Source organism: Calonectris borealis, chromosome 28 (genome assembly GCF_964195595.1).
Source record: "Calonectris borealis chromosome 28, bCalBor7.hap1.2, whole genome shotgun sequence".
Lineage (NCBI taxonomy): Eukaryota > Metazoa > Chordata > Aves > Procellariiformes > Procellariidae > Calonectris > Calonectris borealis.
In genome coordinates, this window is record NC_134339.1 from 5032045 (window position 1) to 5052991 (window position 20947).

The 20947-nt window shown below is 41.8% G+C and overlaps 2 protein-coding genes across 4 annotated transcripts in view; one reads left to right on the top strand and one right to left on the bottom strand.

Annotated features, from left to right (window-relative positions):
* UPF1 (UPF1 RNA helicase and ATPase) overlaps positions 1 to 7857 on the bottom strand; it is a 23469-nt gene extending 15612 nt beyond the window's left edge. For both annotated transcript variants that reach the window (XM_075175582.1, XM_075175581.1), the window contains exons 1-3: positions 7599 to 7857; positions 1050 to 1192; positions 532 to 621 (exon numbers count right to left, since the gene is read on the bottom strand). In XM_075175582.1, the coding sequence (XP_075031683.1) occupies positions 532 to 621; positions 1050 to 1192; positions 7599 to 7823 (458 nt within the window). In that variant the 5' untranslated portion in view covers positions 7824 to 7857. The remainder of the gene's footprint in view (positions 1 to 531; positions 622 to 1049; positions 1193 to 7598) is intronic.
* Positions 7858 to 8428: 571 nt separating this feature from the next.
* Positions 8429 to 20947, top strand: part of COMP (cartilage oligomeric matrix protein) — a 37645-nt gene continuing 25126 nt past the window's right edge. Inside the window, exons 1-4 of one of the 2 annotated variants that reach the window (XM_075175606.1) lie at positions 8429 to 8515; positions 9935 to 10895; positions 13616 to 13722; positions 16319 to 16502. The gene's annotated coding sequence lies outside the window, so the exon portion shown is untranslated. The remainder of the gene's footprint in view (positions 8516 to 9934; positions 10896 to 13615; positions 13723 to 16318; positions 16503 to 20947) is intronic. The other variant, XM_075175605.1, reaches the window with a different exon arrangement.

A 20947-nucleotide genomic window follows, 5' to 3' on the forward strand; every position in this document is an offset into this window, starting at 1 on the left:
ACATTTATATGAAGTTAATAGGAAAATCAGATTTAGTCCTAACTTAATATATCAGCTCAGTTATTAAAAGACACAAACAAAACCAATTTACACTGTGGCAGACATTGGTAAGTTCTTGCTCTTTTCATCCAAGCAAAGACACTGCTAACAGAGTTTCAATGGTTTCTCAGTGCATGAATGCTTTAAGATAGATGAGCGTGAAAGAATAGGAAACGTGTAAAAAATTCTTTTTATGTTACTGGTAATTGAAAGAAGCCTCCCGAAGCTCCATAGGTCAAGAGCATCAGTTCTACTGTGCTTTGCAGGAACACAGCATGGGGGAAGACGCAGCAACCTCACTTCACAGAAGCAATTCAAGTTTTGCAGAGGTCTAAGTTGGTAAGGGCAGAAAAGCTAGAGGAGGTTGGAGGCTCACATTTAAGTCACTAGGCTTCGATTATCACCAAAATACAAGCCACAGCCATCATACCACTTCAAAACAAACACACTCTGAAACAAGATTGTCATTGTTATTTCCATTTGACCATTTACCTGCCAGAGGTATTTCCACGCCCGTTACAGAACCACTTTTTGCTGGTGTTACAGTAAACCACGCAAGCAGGGTCATGGATACCACAGTAACTGGAATTAAAAACGAAAAAACAGGAAGTGATTGGGTACTTGCTTATAAGAAAATTCAAATACAAGATTTGAACCACCTAGTAGTGTACAAAAATAAGGGGAAGTGAAAATTAGGGAACACAAGTGTTAGTAAAAGTATCAAACACAAGCTAAACTTCTGTTCCCAGTTACAGGCATTTTAACACTTCCCACCATTACCATCCCTCAGCTGGCTTAGCCTTCTATTCCTCAAGGAAGGCCAAAGACTGGACCTGGCAGCTGTAGGTGCACGCGAGCTCACCAGAGGGCACCATTTTCCTACCAGTATGTGGCATCTCCAAGGAGTTTGCTCTCAAATTCCAAAAATCCTCTAAGCATACACCTTCCACTCACACAAAGTGCTCCTGCCCTCTGGAAATAAGCAGCCTGTGGCAAAGATTAGGTCTTACCTGCAAGCATGCACAGGAAGATCCTTTGTGTAATAGGTATCTTCTTCATCTTCTTCAAAATTCAATTCTGCCAGAAGCTGGCTGGTTTTAGCCACGTTATCATCCACAGCTCCATTCTGTAGAATGCCATCAGGTCCATTAACCTGAAATACAAGCTCAGTGCTTAAGTTATACAATCAAAATAGACTCCAAACCATAAAGCCAAGGACAGTAATCCCTACTCCTCAAAGCAAAAGTTTGTTTAATTCAGAAAAACTCAAAAGGAAAGAAAAATGCTGGTAAGAGCTGAAACACATACCAGTTATATAATCAATACTTGCTTCATTAGCTCCTGTTTTACCGGATTATTTAAACTCCAACTAATGAGTAGAAAAAAGTTAACAAAAGGAGATTGCTTTTCTGCAGATTACATTTTTCCATACAGTCTTACACAACACACAAGACTCCATTTAAACAATTCCAGGAATATCAAACATCTTTTTACTCCAGGAATCTACCTGAAAACAGGATCTTTACTGTATAGGACTTCCCCCACCTATTTCTACAGTTCTCTATCCACCAAATCAATGTTCCCCCTGCCTAAGATGTCAGAAGCACGACTTTATGACACTTGGACAATAGAGAACAGGTAATCAAGAAACCTGTTCTCATATAAGCCTAATTAAAAAAAAAAATTGAAATAGTGCAAGAAATAACAGAAATTTGTTTTCAGCAGAATGGCTAACTCTCCAGGCAGTACTGCTTGTTCAAGATGTACTAATCATATTACATTCTGAATCAAACAAACACACTTGCAAAATACGTCAGGTATGACAGTCACTATTGTGTTACTTTAAATTTGTTTTAGCTATGACATGATTTCATTTAAAAAATGAGGCTTCTCTGTAAAAGTTATCCAAGAAAACCACAAAAGTCCCTCAAAACTAGTAACGCAGCTCAAGTTTTCAGAGCAACACACTTCAGAGATGAAGTGTGCTAACACAGCACACAAAACAGGCGTGCTCTCTTTCCACTGACAATACACTAACTGCCAGAACCATGAAGTTCTGCAACATTTGGGCTGTGTCAGCAACTTTTACACACCAAGTCTTTCTCATGTTAAAAATAACTCCTTTTTGGCAATACTGACTGCAGAGCGTTTACCACCAGGAAGGAGCATCAAGAAGTACGAATGTCACCAACCAGATTTCGGCATGGCTAGAGCAGCCCTTGCTCCTTGGGCCTCACAGGCATTCTGGTTTAATTCCACCGCTGCATCTCTACAGACTAACAGCCACGGGGAGCTTCAGCACCTTAACACGATACTGTCAAGAACCCCCAAGGTGGCTAGGTCCCCACACCCCCCAAAACTTTGTCACTCAATCACTTGACTCTTTGACTTGTTTAGCCAAGATCTCACTAAAACCTGAGGAGAGATAAACATACCATAATCCACGTTAACTTTGAGTGGAAAAAGGTGGGAAAGGGACCACCACAGTGACTGCAATGATTAGCACAATATTAACAAAACATTTGAGATGAGTGCTGCAAGGTAGTTTCCCTATCACAGCAAAATCCTCAGATGTATTAAAACCTCCCAATGTTTTTAAAGGTATTGGGTTAGACAAGATGAGATTTATTTCTGAAAATTTTAACTAGCTAATAAACAGGAGTATAAGAACCACTCAAGGCTGTTGTCTATCAATACAGTATTTTAATAACTCTTTTGCACTTAAACATTTAATGCAATTTATCTGGTATCTGTAACTTAATTCTCTGACAAGAGATAAGAAAGCTGTCTACAGCAAGAACACTAAATCTTTATTAAAAGAAATTTGATAAAAATAGTTGCTGTAGCATTTTAAAGCTATAACTCATAAGCAAATCAAAACAAGCTTACTTCTCTGAAAGTTTCACTTAGATTCCACGCCAGCTAGTTTCAGTATTGCACATTAAAATTTAACAGCCAATTGCGAGAGTTATATTTAAAAATGAATGCAAACCATTTCACATTTGCCCTCAGCAGCAAGGAACTCGACTCAATGACACAAGCTTTGTTTCACTATCTTCAAATGAAATGAGGTGCGTTTGCAAAACACAATCTAAATAGTATAACTTTTATTAAAAGCCAGTACTGGGGTAATACAAAGAATCAGCCAAGAGGAACCATCACATAGAATGTGCTAAAGAAATAGAGGGGAAAAAGGAAAAAAAAAGAAAGAAACTGCAGCAGCATGCAACAACCTGCTAGCATGTTGAACACAAATCCGATCAGCTCACTGTGTAACAGCATCTCCACAGATGTTTGAAGAGCCATTTTAAATAGATAGTGCCGTTTTACAAAATAAGAAGCGAACTTATTAACTGGTCATGGAACAGGTGGAATTCCAAAGCCTTAACTTAATCTGAATTTCTTAGAAATGCACGAATACCAGGCATTCACAGGTGCATTTCTACCAGTCTATTCCAAAGAGCCACAATACATTATTATACACATCAGCTGACAAGTTTAATCAATTTTTTTTGGGTGCTCAAAAAATTGGATTGCTGAGTGGTAATAAAATTGTGAAGCTTTTTTTTTTTTAAGGCAGAAAAAACAAGAAACCAGAACAACTGCAAGCTATTTGTACTTCTGCACCAGGTGACTGCGTTAGTTACAGCCCCGGGAGCTCCTGCCCTTTCAGAGGGTGAGGCAGGAATGATGTCACCTGTTACTATGAGAATCCAGCAGCAAGTACGAGGCTTTGGCAGGCACACAATGAGGAAGTGACTCAACTATTGTTCTAAAACCTACTGTGATGTTAGCCTATGTGCATATTATTAAAAATCTGGCACCATCAACTGTTGTATAAGGGGGGGGCTTCTCTATTTTAAAAGTGTTGGCTGAAACTTCTGGCACAGCAAGTTTAACAGCTACAGCAATCTGAACACTGAGGTGCCTGAAACTATCCCGAGGTACTGGTCCCTCCCTCGCTCCTTTTTTTGGCCTCTAAAATACTGATCAAGAGACAACAGTAAAGGTCCAGGGAACTGAGCTACAGAATAGTAAATCAGATGATGTCATTTGTGTAGTGGCTTCTACCGACCATGTGAGTCCCCGATCAGCAGTAACAGAATATTACCATCTCAATTTCTCACAGTGCTTCTGGCTAACACACCCCACCCACGTCAGTAGCTGATCCACAGGTGAATGCAGCTATATCCACTTAATGCAGCTCGACTTTAAAGTGGTACATTTCAAGCTGTAACAAGAAAAATAATTGCAGTTAAGTAGGTATTTTGCTAGAAGAGTACTCTTGTTACAAGACTGCGATCCAATCAATCGTGGCAATGCACTTCAACACTGCTCAGTAACCAGAGGACACAGTCACACTGTCCCAATTCAGGTAATTTTCCCCTCACGCTTTAGAAAAAAACCACACACTTTTGGACTTGCACGGATAACCCAACTATTTGTTGTTTGTAGATTCTTTACATTAAAGCTATAGACTATTTACTGTACCTTATTATAATCTCTTTACTTATTTGTTCTCCCTTTCAAAATAAGGAAGGGGATATTACTGAGAACATTCACCCCCACCCCACCTCCAAAGCGGTGTGGAGTAAAGCTGTATTTCCAGACGGGGACCTGAGCAACAAGGACTAAGTCATTTTGCTAAGACAAAAAGTCTTTGCGAGAACTGGAAATTAAATCCAGCCCCCATAGTCTAGACCAAAAATCTAAGAGCTGACCAGCCTCCTTCAACCACTCACTGAAACAGCTTAGCTAACACATTAACACCATGTGCCTTGTCCATCACACACTTGTTGAGTATGTGACTGCTTCCTTGCATCACAACTAAGTCCTTACCTGGAAGAGTGAAAAAATAAGGCAGAAATCAGAATTTATCTTAAAATATTCAGAAAAATCTATTCTATGTTTGATTTTAATTACATGTAAACAATGGAAATATAGTTTTCTCAAGAGAAAACAGTAGACATTGCTTCTGTGCTACTAACCTCTTGCTATCTTTTGTCAATTGGACACTAATCAATTGTAACAACATCCTCTTAAACTAGTACTTAAACATACTTTGGGAAAGGAAGGTCTTATAGAGCAGCTAAATCAATCACATTTTCTTAAGAAATTAGGTGCTCTGTATTGCTCAACTAATCTTTTTAAACACTAGGACACAAACTGTATCAGAATATGAAGCAACAGAGTAAAAGTATATACCTCCAATGGTTATCAGCTCCAAATAAAAGTTATTTACTCAAGTAGCCTTAATTATAATCACAGTGACAACGTTTAATTAAGCAAAATTTATGAGATCAATTTTTGGGCCTTATAAGTTACTATTTAGTATATCCCCTGCCAAAAGACATAACAAGTTTAAATTACTTGTTGAAGGCAGCAAAATTTTCACCAGAATCTTTAAAAACACATAATTTCTGATCTTATCACTCATGAGACCGTTGAGACGTACAAGTCTAAACAGATCCAGGGATCTGGGTTTTGCTGTACTTCAGCTCAGGAGGACACTATACTTACTATGCTTCTGAGAGTTCTTGTTGCAATAGGTCTATTCCCTCTCCCCACCCTCCCAAAAACCTACATTTCTACAGTCAAAATGAGGATCAGGATGACTGCAAGAGTTTGCGGAAACATCATAAACGCACTTGGTTTAAAAAAATTAAAAAACCCAAACCCTTCCTTCTTGCCAAGACAGTTGGTTATAGACATACTAGTATCTGAGTGTGCTCTCCAGATACTTTTTTTTCTTTTTACTTCAAAGGCTTTTCAAACATGTTTAGACAAAAAAAGACAAATTAATCCTCTCGTCTGGTCTTTAGCTTATGAGGCTTATTTTGGGGTGGTTTTTCTTCTTCTTCTGGCCACATATTCCCTACCGTGAGTTCTGGAACGATCACAACCCATTAAAGCTTTCAAAACTAAGATTTTATTAAAAATGTCTTTTTAATCAATTAGTCTGACTGTACACAGACATGATTTTACTAGTATTACTTAGCAATTCTGATGTATCAATGCTCAAACTGGATAAAGCCTACCAAACCCAAAATTCAAAAGCTATAAGTAAACAGAAAATAAACAAACAGCCCACAGGGTCACCTCTCTAATTCTGTCTTATAAACACGCTAACCTGGAGCAAGTCACCGCAGCTACGCCCAGGCTGGACGCTGAGCGCTTTCAAGCACAAGAAAGTCATTCAATTCGTCCTGGGATAAACCCGATACGGCTCGGGGAGGATAATACCACCTTCAGACTTGCAGCACACACCTGTAGATTCCCAGTGCCTGGACACACTGGCCTGTTTTCAATTTGCTTACTTCTGTTTCCGCAGCTCTATCATTTACAGACCCCGAGACATCAGGTTTTGCAAGTAAAAGGAAAAATCAAGCCCACTCAGACTATGTTTGGCTCAGGATTAAAAACTTACCTACAGCATTTCAACTCCTCTTTAAACTCATCCTTTAAGATGTGGATAATTTACAAACATTTAATTGCTAATAGTGAGACTGCGTGAGTATTTATCTAGATGTAATGAAACTTAGCAGAATATTCCATGATGTTTAAATGGAGAGAAGTTTGACCTTTTAAAAAACATGGAAGAGTTCTTCAGGGTTTCTTTTTTTTTTTACTACAGATGCAGTCAAGATGTAGCCCAGTGACAGGTAGTATCTTCATTTGCAACGCTTCTTCACTTGTGAGCATATAGCCCTTGTTCCCTCTTTTCTTTCGCTTTTGTGAATTATTAAATAAATACAATTTAATTATCATTTATGTACCAACCATCAACAGGCTATATAAAAAAAAAAATCACCTGTTTTTAAGTTATGAGGAACCAGATGTCTGAACTTAAATCTCAGGCCATATCGACTGTCACTCCCATACAAACCCAAAACAAACCAGCCTAGCAACCGTGCAGCAGAAAAGGTGGCAAAGTAGTAAGGGTAAAAAAAAAAAAAAAAAATTATATGCATATTTTGCTTTTAGTCCTAGAGAGAAAGAAAGTAAAGGAAATAATGCTGAATTTCCACAGCACTCAACTTTTGATAATCTAATACTACCTGTAGTCATATTTGCTTTAAAGAGGAAAAGAACCCGAAATGACATCCAGAAGCACTTCTCATTTCTTACTTCAACATCGCATCGAAAAGTGACCCAACTGTCACGACACAACCGCGGAGTCCGCCGGCTTTACCAGCGGACAACTGGCTACAAGTTTCACCCCCAGCGCGCTCTCCCTGTATTTCCAGGGCAGGAGCGAAGCTCCCGGCTGCCAGGTCCTCCCCTCCGCTGCCGGCCTGCGGTGTGCCGGCAGCGGGCGGCCCCGCTCCGGAGCCGGCAGCCTCCTCTCCATGGGGCAGGCGAGCAGCCACACGCGGCTTCCACTTCCCCGTCTGGGGGCAGAGCGCCCAACCCCGCAGCCCGCCCAGGGCTTCCCCTCGCCGGCCCCACGGCCGGGCCCGCCCGCCCCTTCCGGACCACCCCCCCCCCCCACCCCGGTGGCGGAGACGCCCTGACCCCCCCCTCCCCAACACACACCCCGCCTCCGGCCGCGGACTCACCTGTGCTTCGATCGGTCCTGGCGGCCCCTGAACCGCTCCGGGGGGCCCTTGGCCCTGTCCCGGCCCCGCCTGCCCGGGCCCGGGCGGGGTTTGGGTCTGGCTGGGGAGAGTGAAGTCGGTGAACTCGAACTCGGAGCCCTGCGTGTCGGCGCCGAGCAGCTCGGCCTCCTCGGTGTCCAGGAAGGTGAGGGTCTGCGAGCTGGGGCCGTACGCCTCCACGCTCATGGCGGCGGCGGCGAGGAGAAGCGGTGCTTCCCCAACACCCCCCGCCCCGCTTCGCCCGAGCCGGCCGGGCCTCACCTCAGGGAGCCCGGGCGCCGCGCTACGCGAGCGGCAGGATCCGCCGCGCGCACCAGGCCGCGCGCGCCAGCCGGCCACCAACGAACCCGCCGCTGCCCCGCTCGGGCGGTCCCACGCGGCCGGAGCCAACGGCGGAGGGAGGCGGCCGAGGCGGCGGGCGGGCGGGCGCCGCCGGAGAAGCGAGCCCCGAGGCGCTGCGAGCCGAACCGTCCGGGCGCTGCTGCTGCCGCCGCCGCGCGCCAGGCCAGGAGCGGTGACGCGGAGCGCACGGAGGACGACGACGCCAGCACGCCCCGTACGCGTGGGAGGGGTGACGTAGCACGCACACACCTGGGGAGGGCAGGCGAGGGGGCGGAGCTCCAGCGGAAGGCGCGAAGGGGTTCGCGCCGTGCCGCGCGGGGGAGGTGCCGCGAGCCACCTGGCGGGCGGGGGCGGGGGGGCGCTGTCAGAGGCGCTCCCCCCACCGGCACCCCCCTCGCGGGGAGGGGCGGAGCTTGCGTCTGACTGACTGCTCTGCCAGCCAATAAGTCCTCGAGACGAGGAGGAAGGGCGGGCTGTGGAGGCGGTGGCGGGCTGTGGAGGCCGTTCGGCCCTGAGGTGGCAGCTCGGCCCCTGAGGTGGCGGTTGGCACTTGTGGTGGCGAAGGGCGGTGGGGCGGTTGGAGGGAGGAGAGGGGCTATGGTGGTTGTCGACCCTTGTGGAGGCGATGGGGGGGGCTGTGGTGGCGGTGGGCTCCGGTAGGTTGGGGGGCTGTGGTGGTGGATGGGCTCTGTGGAGGCGGCAGCCCCTGTGGTGGTGGTGGGAGCCCTGCGGTGGTACCGGGTTCGTGTGAGGGGAGGTGTGGTGGCGGTTGCCCCTGTGGAGGCAACGTGGGGCCCTTTATCCCCTTGTGCCTGCAACTGCTGGTTCTGTGGCCTGCTTGCCTCGCGTTCCTGTTGAAATGAGTGTGTAGGGTCTCTGCTAACAGAGACATAGCCCGGGTAAGGGATTTATGCAGGGGTGTCCTGGTTTTGGCTGGGATAGAGTTAATATTCTTCCTAGTAGCTGGTATAGTGCTGTGTTTTGGATTTAGCATTAAGAATAAGGTTGAGAACACACTGATGTTTTAGTTGTTGCTAAGTAATGTTTACACTAGTCAAGGACTTTTCAGCTTCCCATGCTCTGCCAGGTGCACAAGAAGCTGGGAGGGGGCACAGCCAGGACAGCTGACCCAAACTGGCCAAAGGGATATTCCATACCATATGACGTCATGCTCAGCATATAAACTGGGGGGAGTTGGCTGGGGGGCAGTGATCGCTGCTCGGGGACGGGCTGGGCATTGGTCGGCAGGCGGTGAGCGGTTGCATCGCTTGTTTCTCCTGGGTTTTGTTCCTCTCTCTCCCTCCCTCCTGTTGTTTTCCTCTTCATTACAATTTATTATTGTTGTTGTTGTTATTATTATTATTATTATTATTTTGTTTCAAGTATTAAACTGTTCTTAACTCACGAGTTTTCTTACTTCTGCCCTTCCGATTCTCTCCCCCATCCCATCGTGGGAGGGAGGGCGAGCGAGCGGCTGTGTGGTGCTTGGTTGCCAAGTGGGCCATAAACCATGACAAGGGGCTTTAAGTGTTTTGAAACAGACATGTTGATTAAGAAGGATCTGGCATTACAGTAATACCTGCCCTAGCTGTAATACCTAATATAACAGTGTGATAGTCAGAAAGCTGAGTTGCTATGAGGTAAGGGTGGTGGAGTTGGCCACGGAGATTCTCCGAGGTCAAGGAAGGTGAATGACTGGGTTGTGCAGAGAAGATGAATAGCACATGTTTCTACCCATAAATAAACAGAAAGTTTTGGATTTGGGTGCCCTCATTTCAACATCCTTTTATTAGCACACAACACATCTCTTATAAGATAACTTCTGTGTGTTATGAAAAACATTAATATGAAAGGCTAGATATTCAGTCCCTCATCCCTACTAAAGCCTTCAACTATAAGATGCAAATATGTATCTTTTATAAGTAACTTTAATTTTATTCTTCCTTTTGGTGTAGGATAAAGCCTGGAACTGAAACAGCATGTACCAGATTTGCAGCTGTTAGGCTGAAAAGATCTAGATGAAGATTGAAAAACATCCTTGTCCTAGGAATATTGTGCACCAAATACAGGAGGGGAAAGAACGAGTAAAGAGCATACAGGAGTCATCACTTCTGCATACAGACTGTTTGAATTAATCTTTAGCTTTAAGCTTCTAGGAAGAATAGACTGTACCAATAGTTTATCATAAACGTATCCTAATTCAGGATTCAGATTAAAGTAGGTTAATCCAACAAGCCACTAAAATCAAAAGGCAGAATGGAAAATTGATTGATGAATTATGACTGTCACATCAGCTCCAGTTTAACATGGTGACATCAAGATAAGTCAGTGTATACCCATACATAAATTCATCAGTGTTACAAGACAGTGTGAATGAGACTCTCGATTGCTAAAGGTGAAATGCAACTGAATTAAAACCCACCTAAAGTTTGATTGGAAGGCACCCATGAATGAACTAAACTGGTGCTTTCTTAAAACAAACCGGAAATTAACTGTTTCGTAGTTCAGAGGAAAGCATAACTGTGAGAAAATATGAAATCCTACGTGAGGATGAAAGCGGAATTGAAGAAGAAATTTATAAAACCAGGTAGGCTGCTTGGTATGATCACTTATTTATTAATAAACAGAACATACTTGCAACATTTGGCTGGTTTACAGAATCCTCAAAGTTTTGATGTGCTGCTGGATGTCTTTCCCTGACCCCTACATAATACAGAAAATAACAATGCTTTTAAAGAGAAGTTGTTTGGAAAACTCGCTGAAAAGTGCAGGTCCTTAGCTCATCATGCCATCAGAAGGTAAATTTGGCTTCTGATATGGAGGCATCAAGGACCGTTGGCCGCGTTCACGGAGAAGATGGTGCTGCTGTCTGAGGTGCTGAAGCTGGAGGGCTGCGAGTTGATCCCCCACCACACGGTACGGTCTGTTCCCCTGTCACACAAGGCAAAAGTAAAACCAGAGTGAGTCGGGTGTGGAAAGCCTGCAGTTCACTTTGATATATTTTGACGAGGGATCAAACTGGCAATTAGTTGTGGCCATTGGGCTTCTGGTTACTGTGTTTAAAAATGGAGACTGTGATTAGTCTTGATACCAATATAGAGGCATGGCTTGTGAAGAAGGTACATCTGAATTTTTTGACATTATTGCTTAAGTAGTTCACTGCGTGCTGGAAACTCTGTGGACTACTGTGGTGCTTTTAGAGATAAACATGGAGCACATACGCAGGCTACACTACAAAGCTCCTAGACAATATTTTTTGTGTAAGCCATGTTTTGTTAAAGTTTTTTCTTTTAAATCTGGGCTAGCGCAGAGAAATGGCACTCTGACTCATTGGTCTTTACTGTTGTGCATCCAATATGAAATTTAAAAAGATAACACTTCAGAAAACTGGAACACGTTCTCTGAAAATGTTGCTGCTTTACCATTTTTATGCATGGTTAGAAGCTAGAATTTGCAGGACATACTTAGCCGTAAGAAGCTCTCCAAGAGAATTTAATTTTAAAAAAGATGCTTTCTGCTTGCTTCCATGAGCTAAAAAGTATAGGGTGATTATCCTGAAGACGTGATAATAAAGGTTCCTGATGATTGTGAGTATAAAACTGATGCATACAGCAGTTTAGGTGTTGGTAGAAATAACACAGTCCTGACTCAAAATAATTGCCTTTGCCAGAGGACCTTCCTTGAAACTCATTTCAGTTCCAGGACTGCACAAGAGAGGGCTGAAAACAAGCTGTTATGAAAAGGAATGAACTGATTGGTCTCTGCAAACTCCAAGCCATGGAGATAGTGCTAGAAAGTGTCATCATGACGTGAGGGGTTCAGAGCCAATCAAACTGAGTGTGAGGAATCTTTGCAAAACTGCTACTTCAAATGACAGGGTCGGATTAAAAAAAAAAAAGTGTATTTTTATCTTGGGATAAAACAATTCAAGTTAGGGGGAAATGAGTATGAAGCGGAGATCAGATGTTCTTGACAAAGAATGCTTAAGGAATGCTCACACGTGATGGTGATACATACTTTTATTATATAAAGTACTGTGGTTAGAATACATTAACATATTGTAGAACAATAAATCAGTAAATTTATGCATATTTAATCACTCTACCTTCTTATCTGCTATGTCACTTCACATCTGCATTTTAACATCTCTTTATTTCTTCTTTTTTGTTTAATGTTTAGGTAACTCATATTGGTTTTAAAGTTCATTTTCTGTCTCTGTTTTTGCTTTTGCTTGCCTCTTTCCTAAAACAAATCTTCAAATGAAAATTCTGTACAATATTACCTAGCCTGAGTACTAGTAAATGGAAGAGCAAAGAATACCCGTTGTTGTTTTTTTTAAAAAGAAAAACTATTCCCCTGTACACTGACAAAATTTCAATAAAAGACATATTTTAATGAAAAAAATGCATCAAAAATGCAGCAACAAAGCAAAAATTTTTGAAGGCTATGAATTTTGAAGGCGATGAATTTATTCATCTAAATGAATTCCATTGCAGATGTTACAATTCTTTGCAGTTACCACAAGAGGGACATAGAAGGAAAGCTAATGCAGCACTGGGAAAAAAAATCAAAAGAACAGCTTGACGCAGGTTCATAGCAACATACATTTTCCTTTTGTTTAGGAAGATCTTCTGGGATCATAACATTCCTATAGCTTCCGTCATCCCAAATAATCTTTGAAAAGCTTTATAGACCTTAGAAAATGTGGTAATAAGCGTTAATAGCTAAAATGGATCTTTTCCCAGAACTTCATAATCTTTCCTCAGCTTTTTCCTATTGGAATGTCTCTAGTAGTGTCGGGACAGGGAGCGGTTGGGCTGGCTGTATTTTTGTTCCATCTCTAGCTATTAGACCAACAAATATTGCAGCATTTTGTAGGCATGTGGAGAAGAAGATTATGGAGCTATTTTTGTTTATTTCTATTTAATTTTCCCAAATTAATGGCTGATGATGCAAATGGCATAAGATCAGAGCTCATATAAATGCCTTCATGAAACAAGAGGACCATAAAATCCCCTTAAGTAAATATTGAAGGGTTTATTGGGCTCTTGTGGAATTAAAAAGCACAGTCCTAATATGCACTAGATTGAAAGTAATGCAGCATGTATGTTTAAGGATATCAGTCTATTAATCCTTAATGTCAGTAAAGCTTTACTTCCAGCCATGGTGAGACAGGCATCACTAGTTGGGCATGCTGCTTTATGGGATCTGAACAATAATACTGTGAGAAAGGGCTGTTCTGAGTAAGGTGGAAATAAAGACTCTTTTTTTTTTTTAATTATAGCTTTAGGGACTTCAGTCTTAATGCCTGAATTTATATGACAGGTATTTTAACATCACGTTAAAGGATCTCTGTCAAGTGGTACTACATTGAACGGTCATTTTTAAAAAGACCTTTAATGAACAGAATGTATTCACAAGCTAAAAGCATATCAGAAAAGTATTATTGTGTAAATGTAAGAATTTCTCTAAGATGCCAGAAATCTAAGTGCACAGTAAATGCAACCCAGCTTTGATTTCAGGAGTACGAGTAATGTAGTATAGAAAATTCACAGAAAAGGGCTATTATTCATTATGAATGCTTTTATCCTTCAGCAAGTTGTGTAATATTTCTGTTTCAACTGGTTTACCTGCAGGTTCCATTGTGGCTATAAAAAGTATTTCTGAAGCAAGGTAACTTAAAACAATGAAGGAAAAGGAGGAGAAGATCTTGACATTTCTTCAGTGATCTTGAATGAAGAAGGTACTTAGATATTAAGGTGATGAGTGACATAAAAAGATAATAGCAGTATATGAAAGCCAGTAAATGAAACTAGCTATAAACTCTCTGCTATAAACTAGTTTTCTTTCACTGTCTAAGCTAAGTGGATACTAAAAAGCTAATAGACTCTGGAAAGGTAACTTAATATTAAAATACTATTTAAAAATACTTTATTTCAGTATAAAATTTTAAATCCTTCCCTTGAAAAATGTATTAAAATCCTTTGTAACTCCCACTCCTTGAAAATAGCTGAAGTGTGTGTTCATCTTAAACAATGCCACGTTAGCACAGAATCTGAATTCAAGGAACTAATGTAGGGGAAAAAACAGAGCTGCTGGCTTTCTGCAGGTTTTTGGTTGCAAAAGTACTATGTGAAGTGTTCTACTTATCTTTAACTGGCCACAGAAGTTAAAGATGGCTAGCAAAAAGGCATAGTTTCTAAAATCCAAGAAAAAAATGCTGGAATTGATGTATATATTCACGAAGATATTTGAGAGTATCTGTTACCTATTAAATCTTTGGTGGGAGTTCTGGAAGGAGCAGACTTGTTAAAAATATTCGGTTTCTAAAGGAGCATCAATGTTTCTTTAAGTGGGACTTCCTCAAAACAGATGTTGTTGTATCTGAGCTTAAAAACAAATTTTGAAACTTTTGATTGACTACAAAGAGTGTACATGCTTCTTTGTTTTAATTTCTGGCAGTTATCCTAGGCAAATGGAGAAGCAGTGAGGTTATTTAGCTATAATGTAAAATCCAGTACTTCACAAAGTGTTTTGATGTGTGTGAATCTTGTGGATTGGTGTTCCTCCCTCTGTTTTAGTGGGGAAAATAGAAGAGTGGTGAATTTTCAGGTTATCCCTGGTGTCTCATTTAAGTTTATAAATACTTTGAGTTTTAGCAACGTGACTTCTAATGTGGTGACAGCTTGCTTTCTTCTCAAAGCATTACTGCTTTACAGACATGTTTTTAGCTTTTGGGGAAGGTAACATGCACAGGGTTAAATATGAGGTAGTTTTTGTAAAGAGTATCTTAAGAGAACAAATCATTTGAAAAACAGTATTTTATGAGTCCTACCCTGTCTTTTTCTTTGCTTTTTGTTTAAGTGAATAACATACTTGCATTCTCTACATATAAAGTAAATGCTTCCAAGTAAATCCTTCTTCCTGCTGTGAGAGAAGTCTGTTAATTTGGCACTTGCCTTAAAAATGAAATAATGTAAGCAATCCAATAATTAGGTTTGTTGCCCTTTGGGTTTTGCCGGAGGGGTATCTAAACACACATGTAGGAATGTGTGTTTAGCCATATAATGCGGCTACATGACTTACATGAGTGGTTCAGATTCCTGTTGGACTAAACACCTGCATCCAAGATGGTCCTTGTCCTGAAATATGAACCATTTAATTTTCCTGTCTCCAGCTCTCAAGAATTATTCTTACTGGCTTTTTCATGGTCATCTCTGTTCCTTTTAATGTGAAATGCAGAATTCACCAGTTAGGCCTTATCTTTTCACACAAATATTAAAGGTTCAGAAAACAATGAGTGTATGTATTTTCATACTGTAGTAGCAGCTATAGGCAGGACTAGTAATATGAGCAGTTGCTTTTCCTTTATTTCTTGCCTGAAACAAAACCCACAACAGATCTAGTGTTGAGGGAGACCAAATATATTAGGTGTCGCAGTAGTTTTGCCATCATGGAAGCCCTTCCATTAGAAACCCTGTATTTCTGATGTCTGGGGGGTGAGTGCAGGGCACGAAGAGGTTGGGTGCCTGAACCAGACTGGTTTTAGGATGGAGAAACTTACTTGAAGTGGAAAGAATGTTTTCTTTCCAGAATGCTGTGGATTTGAGGAGGAACCAAGCCAGCACTGAACACAGGTCATGAATGGTTACAGTGTAGCTTTGTAATGCCTTCCCAGAAGTCAGGAGTTCCTTGGAAATGTACCCAGGCCACTGGTGGAATTTCATCAAACAGCATAGGAAAAGATCAAGAGGACAGTGGCGTCCCAGATTTTAACAGTACTCCTGAGAGTGAACGTTTCAGTTGATTATACCACCCGCTTCCTAAACACAGTGGGCTTAAAATACAGTGGATTTGCCCCTACTTGCTTGAAACAAGGTTTCCCACTATCAGGTTGATGTTAAGGAGTGTTTCATGTAGTTTCTTTGCCAAGGGTTATTGGCTTTCCCTTTCTCAGTACGGTTTCATAGCCTGCTCCTCAGCTGCAAAGCCAGGGCAGAGGTGGAGCGATTCTCTCACCCCAACTTGGTGGTGCTGGTTGCTGAGACTGGCCAATTTAAGACCCACTGACCTGCCTTGGGAGCAGCAGCACCCTGATGGCAACACCTCGGGACCTTCTCTGGACCTGATCCCATCTGCCTTCTACCAGGCTTTCAACAGCACTTCCAAATTAACTGCCCAGCTAGCCTTTGCTTTTGGCTTTTCCATGTGCTATGTGAGGAGGCAGAGTTCCCACTGTGGAAGGCAGCCAGTGTGACAGCGAGTAAATAATGGAAAGGTGCTGGAAGAGCTATGAAAAGATAGAGAGATAAGGAGTCTTTCCACGCTGTTCCCTCCAGTGTCACGCAGACCAGCAATTATCAAGTGGTGCCATTTCAGATTCACGTTGCGGAAGCTGCTACAGGTGCTATAATGAAAGTGGAGTCTGCTTGAATTCCTGGACCCTGAGCAAGGCCCATGGCAACGCTACGAACCCATTGTGGAGTCTGGAAACTGTGAACTGGGGCTGTTTTTACTAAAAAGGTAATTACTGGGCTTGATTTATGATCAAACAGAAGTTTTCAAACGGCTTCTCAGTTCTGGTCCAGAAATCCATGAGCCTTATGTCATATGGAGGAAACCCAGAACACAGAAATTTTTTTATATAGTTGTTAGCAAATATTATTAAGAAAATGAAATGTTGTTGAACTAGATCCTACGGCCTTTATTTCAGCTATAGTATAAAGACAGAGCAAAGGTGCTATGGGAAGCTTTCTGGCAAGTAAGTGGCGTTCCAATCTCAGACAAGATACTAACATACTAGGCCACCTTCCTGGCAGCAGATTAGTGTATGACTTTGCTGGAAGAGATGATTGCAAAAAGGTTATGAAGGTCTGGAGAGCAATAATTCTAAATAGCGCTTTAGTGATGATGTCATTTAAACAAAAAAGTAATGTTAAACATTGGGCAGTGAACTCTTTTGGATCAAGAGCAACACAGGGCCACTAGCCAAGATGTAGAAGAACTTCTACAGCAGGAGAGGTTGCACAGTGTAATAAAGAGCTTGTGGAAAGTCCAAAGCATGCAAGGTCATGATGGAAAAGCCATATTAGAATAATCCTGAGGAGTGGCAGGATAAATAACCCAATATTTTCAATGAGGGTGAGGGCTTACTAGGAAATGGAGGGGAGGAAGGTAGTATAACTCTAGTCAATTCTAGTGTATTCACTCATGATCAGTCCATGTGTCTTGAAGTCAGAAGCCAAATCTTGGTCTAGCTGGAGCACTGGAACAGCCTGAATGATTGCTGTGATCCCAGACTGATCTTGAACTGTTCTCTTGCGGTTCAGAACAAATCTAGTTATAACCTGCATCTACCTCCTCTACTGAGGAAGCAGAAAGGCTGAAACAAAACAGGGGATATTATTCTTGTGGACTTGACAACTTGCTGAACATCAGGAAACATCAAAAATATAATTTAAAAATTTGTTACAGGTTTTTTCTTTATAGGATGACCCATTATGGTGCTGCAGGTGGTCTGAATTGATGGATCACTTTCAGGCTAGGGTATAGAGATTAGCCCTTGACTAGCAAGTATGTATAGTTTTAAACAAATTCCCAGTGAATTCAGCTATGAATAGCTGAAGGCCTGGTCAGCTTTGTAGGAGGCTGCACGTGCCTTTCCTCCTTTTTTCCTTTTTATACCATTTGTTCCATATTCCGCTAGAGGCCACCACAAACCTCATCTAAAAAAAAAAAAAAAAAGGAGGGGGCACCTGCAGTACTAAATGGCAAAAGCTCCTGTTTTATAGGGAGATTTAGAAGTGGAACTTGGATCTCGCTAGAAACAACTTCTCTTCCCGCTGTATTAGGAGTAACTCCCAGATGTGACTTGAAGCCAGCAAATGATCTCAGGCTGTGAGATCAGATTTTGCTGAGTATACAGGGTTAGACATGTTCGTTACTCTTTCCAGAAGATCTCCTATCCAAACCATGCATTGATATTTGATTTCCTTGGGAAACATTGGCCTTCACGGTAGCCTTTACTGCATTTGTGTATAGAGACTCAAAGTTTCAACATCATCTCCTGCATTGCCAGTAGAAAGTTGCTTTTGTCATTGCTATTTATTCACCTGAGGCGTGGGGTTCCTGGAATTGTGTGCGCTTTCCTGGAAGAAGTGTTGAAGGGTGTAAAGGCTTGTGCAGAAAGCATTCAAAGAGTGAAAAGGTGTCCAGGAGAAAGAGACAAGGCAGCTGGAGTTTAGGGAGAGCACTCGGATTCCACTCTGATGATAGGTATTTCTCTGGCCGTCATTGTCTCAGGAACTCAATGTCGCTTACACCCAAAGTGTTTTGGCTTGAATAAAGGTTAATGGAAGAAACTGACTGCTGTGCTAGCCAAAAGCAATTGGCCTTTATTGAAGGAAGCATTGCAAAAATACAGAGGATCAAACTTCTAGTTTCCATGTGGAATTAAAATTAGAGTAATTCTGTGACCATCGCAATTAGGCTAAATATGTGTCCTTGCAACCTTTGGATGGGAAGAGCAGTTTAGATGAAGCAAGGACCTACTCTGAATCTTTACACAGACCGTGATACTGAAAAATATTGTGAAAAAGATTAGATTTGCTTTTGTGGCTGTTTTTCAGCTTTGGGTGGGGTCAGGAGAAAGAATTGCCAGAAATCTCCAGAGCCAGTTCATTCCTGTGAGATTTCTGGTCTGATATTTTCTTGAAAACTCAAGAGGTTTGGATTAGTCTCCAGACTCCATCTTTCTGGAGAGCTTCCCACCACTTGTGAGCCTGTGTACATGCCATTTTTCCATTTCTCTAGGGGTGAAAAAAGAAACAACCCATAGTCTGGATTATGTTGAATTTTCCTCTGAGTTTATAAATGATGTACAAAGAAGCACAATTTTTGGATAAAGCCAGTAATCTGTAATGTCTTAAGGCTTATGAAAATAAAATGTGCACGTGAAAAGAAATGTATGATAAGACGAGCTGACAGTATGTGCGTCAGGAAAAGCATGCATTTAGTAGCCAGTGGCTTCTTTGTTTCCACAGTCTGTGACAATGGTGAAACAAGCAGTTTCACAAATGAAACTGTTTACTTTAAGGCTAATAGGCCTCTTGAATTGATTCTTTTGACTCGCACCTGTTAATAACTTCCTAGTAGTTTGGACCAGGTAGCACAGACATTCCTTTCAGCTTTGCGAAAGCTGCAACTCGAATAACATTTTTGTGTCGTACCTGTGTGCTTTCAGGCCTGAGTGGGGAGATACTTTTGCATGAGAATAGCTGAGTATTTAACGTTGTTATCTAACTAAACGTGAGTGAGGGCTCAGCTGCCTGGCTCTCTGCTATTATTTGTTTGAAAATTCATCTTCATATTGTACGAGATCTTTCTTTTGAGAGAGGCAAAGTGCTCCTGCTTCTGAGGACGATACCTGTCCTTCCCCACCCCCAGAGCGTGGGCCCTGTGAACATCTTTGTCTATTCATTCCTATGACAGCCGTAATTATCTTTGACAGAAAGCCTATGGAACACCTCAGGCAAACACTGGAAGGGGGACAGCAGTGTGGAGAATATACTGCCTTGTGATATAATGGGGTCTGTCTAGAAGATACCGGCTTTGTCATTCTCTGCTCATCCTTGAGAAGCTGGCATCCTTTTGTGGTCAAGATTTTGGGAACAATTAATGAAGGCATAGAAGACAGTTTCCAGGAAGAAGATTCATTCTTGTTTGTTTGAAATCTAACAAAAGTTATTAATCAGTTGAAGTGGGGTATAAGCAAAAAAGATTGAGACAATGTTCTGCTCTACCACCATCATAAGAGGAAGAATGATTTTTATGGAATACTAAGGCTCTGCTATAATAATAAACCCATTTTCTTTTTTCATATTCAAGATTCTCATTTTACGTATGGATAATGAGACCACTTTAGAGAACAGCCTTGACAATCTGCTGGTGCTTCCTATATCCCTCGATTCTTTGTGATCTCCATGAATCTCGTAGTCACCCTGATTCCATGGCAATCGAAGAAAGCACCTACACTTGAAGAATTTTCATTGTAATTCAAAAAGGGTTTTTTGCCCATTGCCCTTGTGTAAGAAGAAGTCATATTTCTGCATGCAAGTGTTAAACTACTCATATTAAAACTGAACTTAAGTGTGTAGCCTCTTCCTGAGACGAGACAAAGAGTGTTGCATTTAGTGATTGACTTCTTTTCTCCCTTTCTCTGTCACATCCAGTATTTTGAAGAGTTGAGTTCGGAGAAAGCAATGGTCGGGCTTCTGACCTAATGCTTTCAGCATCCCCATAGCCAGTGAAGATGTGAGGGGGGATTAATACAGTGTGATCTATCCTTTCTTCCTCTTCATACAAGTTAGCTGTAATTTTCAACAGTGAAAAGGTTTATGTCTGCTGCAAACATCTGACTGCAAACTACACTTTTACAGAGTACCTCAACAGTGGTCTTTTGATCACTGGTGTCCTGAAAAGACCTGATTGCTTGGTGCTGGTTTTGCTTATTTCCAGCTGTTAAATCACACTAGATATCTTCCTTCTGGTTTTTGGTGTTTTTTTTTTTTAAGTGTAAGCAGTAGAGCTAATTGCTATGGAGAGGTTATGTGAAAAAGAGCAAATGGGAAGAAAAAAAACTAGCCCCTGTTGCAGTCAGTAAGAGAGGAAGTGCCAAGAGAACTATCATTAATCTTGAATCAACACTTATTAAAAAGCTAGAGATTTTTGCCTCATGTATCCAGGAGACCTGAACAGGTTTGCTTAATATAACTTCTGGCATGGAAAATTTCTTGATGTTCCCTTGCAATGTCCACAGAAAGGACAGCTTTGTGGTCTGTCTGAACACAGTTATTAGAACTACTGGTCCAGCATGTTGGGAAAGGTAACTTACCACTTCATACTTCTGAGGCAGAATAAACTGTGAAGTTCAAATTTTCTCTGTGGGTCTTTGGGATGTGACCATAGAA